At 40.8% G+C, this 11,137-nt stretch overlaps 1 protein-coding gene across 1 annotated transcript; it reads left to right on the top strand.

Annotated features, from left to right (window-relative positions):
* The first annotated feature begins 1,763 nt into the window (after window positions 1–1,763).
* Window positions 1,764–2,753, top strand: MAS1 (MAS1 proto-oncogene, G protein-coupled receptor). The gene has a single exon (XM_054280488.1). The coding sequence runs from the start codon at window positions 1,764–1,766 to the stop codon at window positions 2,751–2,753; it is 990 nt and encodes a 329-aa protein (XP_054136463.1).
* The last annotated feature ends 8,384 nt before the right edge of the window (window positions 2,754–11,137 follow it).

Raw genomic sequence — 11,137 nt, forward strand, 5'->3', positions numbered from 1 at the left:
GACCTTAGTAAGTCAAGAACTTTTTCCTCTTTGTTTTACTCTCCAGAGAGAAAACTCCTTTCCTAAAGTGATACAAATCCAGAACTTGCTTGAATATTTTCATACTCTGTTGCTTTTTCATACTTGAATCTTTTAATTCTCTTTTTCCTTTCCTATTTGTTTTAACTCTTGAAGTAGATTCTCCTCTCCTTTTTTTTTTACTGTGAACTTTTACTGGACTTCCAGCAGCACACTGCTTGAGCACCTTTCCTCTGCAATTTTTGCAGAGCACTGCTTTTGGGAGGCTTGCCACTCATTCTGGTCACTGCATTCACTTGTTGCATTCACTCTCCCCTACCACATCTCCAGCCATGTTGTTTGTTGTCTTCAACTGTCTCAGGTGGTAACATGGTCAGCATACAGGTGGGATCATCATTAATGTTTTTGCACAGGTTTAAATGCCAGCAAGGCCTGACGCTTCCCAGGTTGTTTACAGAATGCTCATTCTTAGACTGTGATACCCTTGTCTTAAGGAGCTGTTTTAAAATCAGGAAATGCAAAGGTCATGAGAGAAAAACTATGGCTGGGGTGAATGGCTCTCTTTAAATAATCATTGCTCCAGTAAAACTTCTTTACCTTGCATTTGATGTTCTTAACTACTTGACAGTATGGGTAAATTCTTATTGTGGCACGTTAATGAACAAGGTAACTTATCTGGATGAACCAAGTCAGCTAGGCAAGCTTATTGTCAGCAGTTAATCCCTGTTAACATCAGTAAATCCAAAAGTGTCCTGAATGTGACTGTATCATCACAGGGCAGCTGGGAAGTTAACAGGGAATGGGGTATGAAATATTTGTATGAAAATCAGCAGAAGCCAATGCTACCAACTCTCTGTTATGAGATAAAAGAAGTTACCCTATAACTCAGCAAAACAACAGTTAAAACCATTATAACAATGGCAGGGAAACTGAACAGATTGTGGTGATGATGATGATGATGATGAACATGATGTGATGAACATCTCCTTGTGATGGGTTAGATGGATAATGTTTGCAAGATACCTGTAGTCATGTTAAGTGTTTAGAGTGTGTGAACATGTTTAAATTTTGTTATGCTGTGATAAATGGCACTTAAAGCAGGTAAGAAATTGCTCTCTCAAAACAGTGCCATTTTGCCTTCCCTCCACCTCTGTACTTGGAGGAAATACACTGCTGAATAACTACAAATTATTTTTACTTAATTAAATTCCTTTCTGGAAAACTGATGTTGGTATCAATGTTTTTTTTTTTAGCCAAGTTCACTTGAAATGCATAAGTTTAACTTAAAATAAATGCCATTAACTTCAATAGGAACTGAAGAGACCTCTCTGGGAACAATCTAGGGCTCTAACAAGAGCTACCGATGCCATTTGTCACGACTATATAATGAAACTGTGCAATGTGATGGGGACATTGCTTGTCCAAGAGCTCTTTAAGAGACTCTCTTTAGCTGTGGTTTAGCACTCACAGGCTGAGCCCCCTGGAGAAGGCAGCTTGGGATTTCTGCTGGCATGATGGGCTTAGTGACCTTTAACATTGCCAAGAGCAGTTCTAATTGGGTTTTAGCTAGCATCAGTATATCAAAGCTGGTGTGCCTTTTCTCAAGGCTTTCATGTATGACCAGAAGTTGAGGGTCCACAAAACAGAAGGAAAAGGGGGAGGGGAGGAGCACACAATGCTCACAGTGTATTTTTATACATATTTACAGAAGGAAGAGCTGTGCTATCCAAACTTGAGCTTTCCCCATGGATGAGTCAAACATAACGTTTCATCCCAGCGAAGGCACAGAGAACATCTCAATGCACAGAAACATTTCTACACAGGAAAGGGTCTGGGAGATATTGACCCCACTTTGGGTAATTATGATCATCTCCTTCCTGGGTTTTTGTGAAAATGGAATTGTCCTCTGGTGCCTCTGCTTCCAGATCAAAAGAAACCCATTCACTGCGTACATCACACACTTGTCCATTGCTGATATATCCTTACTGCTTTGTACGTTTATTCTGTCAATTGAGTACATTGCTGGTTTTGGATTCGCATACGGTTTTTACTATTATGTAACCACCACACTATCTATTGTCTTCCTTCTTGGCTATAATACTGGTCTCTATCTCCTGACAGCCATCAGTATTGAGAGGTGTCTGTCTATTGTTTACCCCATCTGGTACCGATGCCACCGGTCACAGCACCAATCGGCAATCGTGTGCGCCATTCTGTGGACTCTGTCTTTTTTCATGACAGTGGCCGAATATTTAACATGCAAAGACGATTCAACCAAGGAACAATTTGACGACGGCAACCATTGCCAAGCACTGCTCATCTTCACGTGGATCCTGACTTTCATGATCTTCATTCCTCTAATGATTCTGTCCAGCCTGATCTTGGTTATCAGGATTCGCCGTAACTCCCTGAGACCTCATTCGTCAAAGCTCTACATCATCATTGTGGCCACAGTCATTGTCTTCCTCATCTTTGCCATGCCTATGAGGCTGCTGTATCTTCTGAATTACCACCACTGGTCATCTTTGCTCAGCCAGCAGAACCATGTCACCATTGTTCTGTCCACCGTTAACAGTAGCATCAACCCCCTGGTTTACTTCTTTGTAGGAAGCAGCAAGAAGAAGAGGTTCAAGGAGAGCCTCAAAGTGGTTCTTAGCAGAGCTCTCACTGATGGCTTGCGGCCAAGAAGCCAGGAAGTGGGCATGAGTTTGGATATAGCCGAAACAATTTTCTAAAGCTTAGGGGGGAAACTGTAGGGGCAAATAATTGGACGTGGAAAGTTTAATAACACTCTGCAAAACAAAAAGTATTTTTCATAGAATGTAAAAAGCAAAGGTGAAATGGTGTTGTTATCTTTGGTGGTTGAGCAACGGAAAAACAGGGACTAGAATAAAGATAACTTTTATTTGTTGTTTTTTTTTTTAATTTGTATTTTCTTAATTATTCAAATACATGCAAATCCTAATGTGACTATACCAATCAAAGATACCACAGTGAAAAATGGATAGGCCAACAGAGAATATTAAAAAAGGACACAGAAATATGTTATAAATAGTGTGACATTTATAAAATCACCGAGCACCCATAAATGCTATTGAAGTCATCAGGGCCTGTGTGTGTTCACATTTTTAAAAGTCAAACCCACTAAACACAGGATTCACGTTACATACTGGGATTTAATTTCAACTGTTTCCAGCTCGTTTAAGTGCGCAAAAGAGCTGCTCCCTGGGGGAAACAGAGGAAGAAATCCACGTATGACAGTAAGTCCCCATACATAGCAATGCACATACGGTGCAACTTTGATCTAGCAAGATATTTAAGTATATGTTAAATGGCCTAATTAATCTGTTGTTAAACTTCAGAATTTGTTTTCAAAGTATATGTTGCATAATTTCCACTGACACCAAGATGTCTCTGGGTCCTTGGATAATTTGGTACTTGACACATAGTAGTATCTGGCAACACAGGGATGTTGCCAACTCACAGAGGGCTTTTGCCCTAATTATGAAGGGTGGGGCGGGCTTATCCCCAAAAATGTCAGCATTCCTGTAGGTTTAGATATTCAAGGAGTCTATGAGAAAGTCAGTCCCAACATTTGCTGTCCCAGGCACATACTTAGTATTTATCTCTTTGGAGAATATTTGTCCCCTGTGTGGCCTCTCTGTTTTATAACAACCAGTTTTGGAAAAACAGAAAAAAGAAAGGTGTCTTACACAATGAATGACTGCAGCCACACACCGGCCACACTCTTCCAGCTGCCTGCCTCCTTCTGTTGTATGCCAGGGTACTGGGGCTGCTATTTTGTGGAGTTTAATTCCCAGGGTCACTTGCCCAACTATAGCCAAGCTGCAGAGTGCAGAGGGCAATAGGAAAGATATGATGGGGCCAGATGAGCTTTATCACACAGAACATGGCAGATTTTGTCAGTCAGAGCACAGTGGCACATTTAAAGAGACACACATTTGCTTCTGGCCCCCATGGAGCCAGTTCACAAATTCAGCAAGAGCTGAGATCTCCCCCCACAAGCAAAAGCAGCATCTTCAGCTTCCCGCCAAGTTTCCATTGGCACACTTAATAGCTAACAGGGGAAAGAAAAATACAACCCACCCCTCCTTTGTTGAAAGACTGCCAGTCCTGGAATAGGGAAGATTGTAGGTTTAGACAGAGGATTGGGTGGGAATTCATGTAGAAAGGAGATCTCAGAAGGATAAATGTCCTTTCTACACATGCCGTTTCCTCCTTACATTAAAGCATTGCAATGTGTCATTGTAGAAGGCTTGGGAGAAGAAAGAGGTTACTTCTACATCTTCTTGAGTCCCTCACTCCATCAAAACCTTTACCTATGACAGCCCCTCCCCCTGTTCCAGTTTTTGTCTTTGAAACTCCAGTCCCAGGCTTGTTACCTCTACTGGTTCCAGCAGTAGATGAGTGGAGTCTGCTTCTCTCTTAGGACAGAGATCTACTGTGCTGTTGGAATGACACATCAGCTGAGCTGCACCCCATTGCTGATGGGGAGTGCAGGAGAGGGCAAAGAGGCCTCTGGATACCTTGTGAGAGAGGGCCGGGGGAAAAGTGGGTTCAATGTCCACATACATGTGTCATGTGTGTATATGCAGCTGCTGAGGGCTGGGGGACTGCAGGGAAATTTGTCAACACTGATGAATGCCATAAACTTAAATACTAGGATAGATCTAGCTCCCACCAAAAAAACCCCAGACTTTCCTTCAAAGCTGTTCCCTACCCTTACCTCAAAATAATCACACAGAGAACCAGAGACAGGGGCAGCATTGCAGGAAGCATTTTCAACACATGCTTTGCTGTAACCACACATGAAACCCAGTTCTCTCAGAGTGATTCAGGTGAGGTAAGGCACATGATTTCCAGTGCTTAAACATATCCAGATTATTACAACAGGCTTGGGTTAAGGATCACCATGCATGCAGCCAGGGCAGTGCATCTGAAGAGGCAATAATGTGCAGCAGGGCAATGGGGATGCTTGTGAGCTGAATAGTGCTCTAGCTTTTAGCTTATTACCCCTTTTCACCTGGCCATGCCTCCAAATGTTTCAGATTTTGGACAAGGGTTCATAGATCAGTTCACAAAGCAACAAAAATTAACATTCAGCATGAGATGCACATGCAGAAAGACAAATAAGAATGAATATCTAACAGTTGAAAAATTACTAATATTTCCCAGTGGATAGATAAAAATAACTTAGGGATGTTCTTTCTTCTTTATCATAGCACCTGGTGACTGTTCTCAGTGCAGACAGGCTGCAGTACAAGGGGAACTAATAAGCACATGATTCCATGATTAAAAAAAACCCAAAACACAAGACATGGAAAATGTGACAATTTGTTGCACAACAAGGATGTGATTCCCCACCAGCTTGCATCTTTAAAAAATATTTGCAACTGTGGGAGAGATTGAAATACCACTGTGCAAATCAGATGGTTTTAGCACTCTTTAGTGGTGCAGAACAGGAAAGGTTGTCTTGAGGGTCAAGTACTATCGATGGAGCTTAGAGATGTGGGCTCTATTTTAATGCAGTATTGGCATCCAATTTTTCTGTGCCACTCTTTCCTACCTATAAAATGAGAGTTGCATTATTTTGCCTCCAGTGTTGTGCTTTCACTTTTGCACTACAGGCACTTTAGAACAGCAACTATCTCTTGGTTATCTCTTGTAATGTCTGGGATAATAAGGATGTAATTTTGCTGTGCTGCCAAGACAAGGAATTATTCAGGAAAGTAATGTCCAGTATACAGCTTGCTTTGTTAAAATGCTCTTTACCATGCTTCTGATCAAATTGATCCGAATGAATGTTGTGGGCTGTAAAAGTGTGACTAGAAATACAAGGAGAAAAGTCACTTCCCTAGAAACAGAAGAGTTTTTGTTCTTGTAGCTACTCCCTGGGTGCAAAGGATGATATGGGGCAGGCTGCTGTTTCAGGCCTGATGTGATGAGTTTATGCAGCAGCTTTCCTCTATAACTCACAGACTTTGTCAGTTAAGGACTTTGTGAACAGTCCTTGTGACAACAAGGGCAGAGAGGTGAGGAACATGATATTGCCCAGTTTACTTCTAACAGGAGCACACCCTGGGAAATCCTCTGAGGGGAGCTGAAATGTTTCCCAGTTGTACTGGTTGCTGCAAACAACAAACCTCCCTTTCTCAGCATTAGAACAATCCACAAGTCCACAGCATTCCCTGGTAAAATGCCTCAGGTCACTTTGTGGACTGAGGGTAAGAGGGATGGCTCCTTTGCAGGGTCCTCCAAAAACCCTAGATAGATTGTCTGGCTCCCCTCAGCGAGATTCTTCCTTCTCAAGTCCTCCTGCTGTGCCAGTCTCAGGGAGAGCACGACCCACACACTGGGTTTTATGAGCAGATGTTGCAGTGATGGTAGTGGCCAGCAGAAGATACTCTCAGAAGGTACCAGGTCAAGGCAAAGCAGAAAGTCAGTGTGAGCTTGTGTGTAGCTCACACCATACAATGCTGCCTTGCCATTTGTGTGCCTGCTGCTTCTCTTCCCAACTCCATGCAGAAATAATTCATTAAAATCCACTACACAGGGTTTCTAGCTACCCATCCAAATGGAAAGCCAGTTTGCCTTCTATTTGGTTGCCCAGGCACTTGTGTGATGTCCACATGGAATTATTTTATTTTCCAGTTGATTCACACAAGCCTAAAAGATGAAGCATTAGGATCCACATTCAAACAAAAGTATTACAGGTGCAAAACTTTGAATTCAGATTAGAGGTACTGAGATAGCCTGCATGATTCTAACACTTCTTCCTTGCATATAACATTCAATTTTTAATTATATTATTGCAACCTATTTTTTTCTCCAAACTGGACTCTTGCCTCATTAAATACACAAGACTAGACCTGCTGCTGGCTTAGTTAAGTATTTCTAGAGTCCTTACTTCAGTTGTTTCAGAGATATGAAGGGTAGGAAAGGGGAGGCAGTGGCTGTGGCTGTATCCATCTGGCCCCAAGTCCTATCTCCAGCAGTGTTCACAAGCAGATGCCTACAGAGGAGAAGGAACAGAGCAAACCCATATCATTCTTCATTCTCATCCTCTCCAAGCCTTCAGCAGTTATCAGCTCAGAAACACTTTGCTCTAGAAATCTTTACACTTGGTACCTTTCACTGGACTTCTCTTCAACAAAAACATCTGACCTCCATGGAAGCCATATGAGTTTTTTATGTCTTCAACACTTTCACAGAAGTATTTCATGTTTATTCTGAAGGATTGTCTTCAGGAATTGGAGAATTAAATTCTTACTTGGATTCCATCATTCTAACACCACTAAGCAAGATGCAATACAAAGCAACTAATTTTTTTCTCTTAGAGCACACATATTTTTCCCCTCTGGACACAAAGCATCTCTGGAATTGGAGTAACTTTTAATTATTTATTTCTTCTGTTAAGAATTTGCTTTATAAAATATATGGCTCTAGAAAAGTGGACATTATAGCAAATAGATAACAATTATAATGATAAAAGTTAACAGTGTTTTGAGGTAAAGGATAAATTAAAATATTCATAGAATCAGTATTTTTAGGTATAGTGTTCAAAGAGATGTAAAATTTAACAGCTACGTGCAGGAGATGGAGTGAACACCTTGGTATCACTGCTCTGTCTTAGAAAAAAAACTCCATTTGCTTAACGCATTAGAGGAGGGTGCTTTATGTTTCATGTTGTCTTTGGTCTGTCTGGATTTATTTTTGAACTCAAAGATTGATATATGTGTTTCAGATATAACTTTTGATATTATTTATAGGAAAAAAGTTCTCTTTGTTACAAGTCAAGCATTTCAGATGACCACATATGCTAAGCTCAATGACTATACTCAATTATATACTACAGCAAAATGTAATTATTTTGTGAAAATAAATATATACAATCAGTAATTTGTGTTTTGGCTATTTTTTTTTTCCTTTCCCTGGGCATAGCCTGGAATGGACCTGTCCTTAGCCAGGGGACAGGCTGAGCCTGTCAGACCAGTGTCTGAACAGTAAACAACATCTCTATTGCCAACCTCGGCCTGGCTGAGGTCCTCTGTAAATATAGCTCTGCTCAATAACTATATTCTTTATATTGTCAGCTCTCTTTTGGTTCATTTATCTGCCAGCACATATAGCATTTCAGTACAACACTGGCCTCTGTTTCTTAGCACCATTCAATATGGAGAAACTTTTCTCTGTACTCTTCTGTCTGGATTTGATGTCACGTCCCAAAGCACCATTCAGCCACTGCATGTGCCATCCTGTGGGTTCTCCCTTCTTTAATCCCTGTGGCAGGAGACTTCAAGCCCACAACAGCACAGCTATTTTAACTCCTTGGGCAGACACAGTGAGATACATGCCCTGCATCTCTCAGCTATCTATTCACCCTGAATTTCCTACTGTCCACTCCACTCATACCTCCCTCCAGTTTCATTATTCACATAAGGCTTGTAAAATCCTGCAGAGATTTGATGCCTCCTATCCTGTCTACTCAGAGCCAGTGCAGCTATCACGTTCTTCTCTTGGCCATGCTCATGACATCATGTTCCTGCTGTAGCTCTGGGATAACAAAACACCGCCCAAGGGACTCAACAAGCTTTCAGCATCGCTGCCCATCATCAAACAGTTTCAGTCTCCTCATTACTGCTTTGTGTGGAGCAGCAAGAGAGAAAAGACACAGAAAATCCCTCCAACTAGTTTTATTGAAGGCTTCAAAGACAAATTACTGCTCGCTCTTGAGAAAGCTCCAACACCTGTTTCAGAGAGCAGACTCTGAGGTTCAAGCACAAGAGAAGGTAAAAGTTAAGACAAATAAAATACAGAGAAAACTATTTTCTCTCTTGTGTGGGACAAGAGTTCTATTTTGGATGAGAACACACATGGCATTTCCTACTATTACTTTATTTCATGTGCTAAGGCAATAACTGTCTGATAATATCAGTATTTATTACTAGCAATTTGTCTACTACAGTATTTATTCACTTCAGTAAGGGTGAACCAAAAGATTTTCTTCCCCACTGTAACATTTCTTTATTTCATCATATCTTTAAATGTCATGCCAGTACATGAAAAAATGCCAGAAAACTCTTCAAGACAGTTGTCATTCCATGTCTATCTGATGCATATTTCTTAGCACATTCACTATCATATTTGTACACTTTCTGTTCATTTTACTCTGGCTCTGACTGAAAAAGGCAAGGAAAATCTGGATTACTGCAGGGATTCAGATGGCAATATTACAGATCCAAAACCGTGCAGTGTGGAGATCTCCTTCTTCTCTTGTGGTCCACACGTGCAACCGGTTTTTATGTTCTAATGGGAATCTCTAATTGAACCATTTATTCAATACTGTGATGGCTGACCTGGGCCTTCATGTGTTCACTGATACTTATTTTTCTCTACCCTATCTCCTTTAGCAACTTGTGAATATAAAACATCTAGGGCAATGTGGTATCTATTATTTAAAAAACCTAGATTGTTACTTTTCTTCTAAGTAAGTTAATACGTACACTTCTTTCTTCAGATATCTTAAAATGTTTTACAGACAAATGTAATGGAAATAAAATGAATGCCTAGAAGGAGTTTAATACTGGCCTAGACCTATTTATGAATGTGGCTATAGAAACAAATATATATGCATGGACAGAATATATAAATGTATCATCAGAATATATCAATAAATTCTAGCAAGGCAGGGTGATAGAAAAATCAACTGAATAAAGTATACCACATATTTTAGTCCTTCACAAATATCATATTATGCAAGAAATTTATTGCTCAGTTCTTTACCCCTGAGAGGACTAGGAAAAAAGAAAATGTAGGTTGAGCCTTGATGCTTTAAATGAAACAAATTTTTTAATTTCTCTGCTGTGTATGAAGTTTGTTATTTTTAAGTGTGATGCTGAAAATAGCATTTTGATTTCAGTGCCCTTCAGCTAAATGGGAAAGAAGAATTTGTTTTTCTTTGAAATTTCCCATTACAAAGAACCAGGAAAAATACAGCAAACCAGAAATTTATCAGCTACCTTGTAACAATCAAGAAGGAAGAGATGACAACATATTTTCTTACGTAATACTACTGAATTAGGTGAAATAACTACTGAACTAGAAAAAGAAATGTTGCCTATTGTCTTACAATAAAAATAAAATATGATGAAGCAGTAAGACTTCCAGATGATTCATTTTTTTCACTTCAGCTCTTCACAAGACATCTGCAGGTTTCTGCCATTGTAAAAATGTGGTGTTTACACATCTTGTACCAGCTTGCACTTCTTCCAGACAGGGATCCACAGCTGTTTCCAGCTTCAGGCATTGCTCTAGGTTAGTGCTGTGGTTTAGACCCAGCTGGCAACCAAGCCCCATGAGCCACTTGCTCTCTTTCAGGAGAGAACTGGAAGGGTAAAAGTGAGAAAACTTGTAGGCTGAGATGAAGACAATTTAATAGGGAAAGCGTAAGGCACGCCACAAGCAAAGTGAACAAGGCATTCGTTCACTGCTCCCACAGGCAGGCAGGTGTTCAGCCATCCCCAGGAAAGCTCGGCTTCATCACATGCAACAGTGACTAGGGAAGAAAAGCACTGTCACCCCAAACATCCCCCCTTCCTCCTTCCATGATGCTGTGTGGTGTGGGACATCTCTGTGGTCACTTGGGCTTGGCTGTCCCAGCTGTGTCCCCTCCCAACACCCTGTGCACCCCCAGCCCTCCCAGTGGTGGGTGTGGGGGGGTGAGAGGCAGAAAAGACCTTGATGCTGTGTGAGCCCTGCTCAGCAATAACCAAAACACCTCTGTATTATCAACACTAACCTCCTAAGCCACAGCACAAAACAGGGCCCTTTTCAGTGTACAAACACCGAGTACAGCACGTAAGGACTTTCCCAACAAGACAAAGATTTCACGTAAAGTCAAAGTGTTCAGACAAAGCTGATGTTCTTTTACAGTAGCATTGAACAGTACCATCTAGATTAGGAAATGCCATTAATTATCTCCCTAACTGCACTGGGAAGCCTAAACCTAAGTCTGCAAAACAAGGTCATCTGGCACTGGTATTTTTTTGTTATAAAGCAGGATAACTCATCAGAACAAATCAGAAGGTAGCTCTTATCG

Source organism: Melozone crissalis, unplaced genomic scaffold, assembly GCF_028551555.1.
Source record: "Melozone crissalis strain CALT ecotype California unplaced genomic scaffold, PUWL_Pcris_2 ptg000027l_1, whole genome shotgun sequence".
Lineage (NCBI taxonomy): Eukaryota > Metazoa > Chordata > Aves > Passeriformes > Passerellidae > Melozone > Melozone crissalis.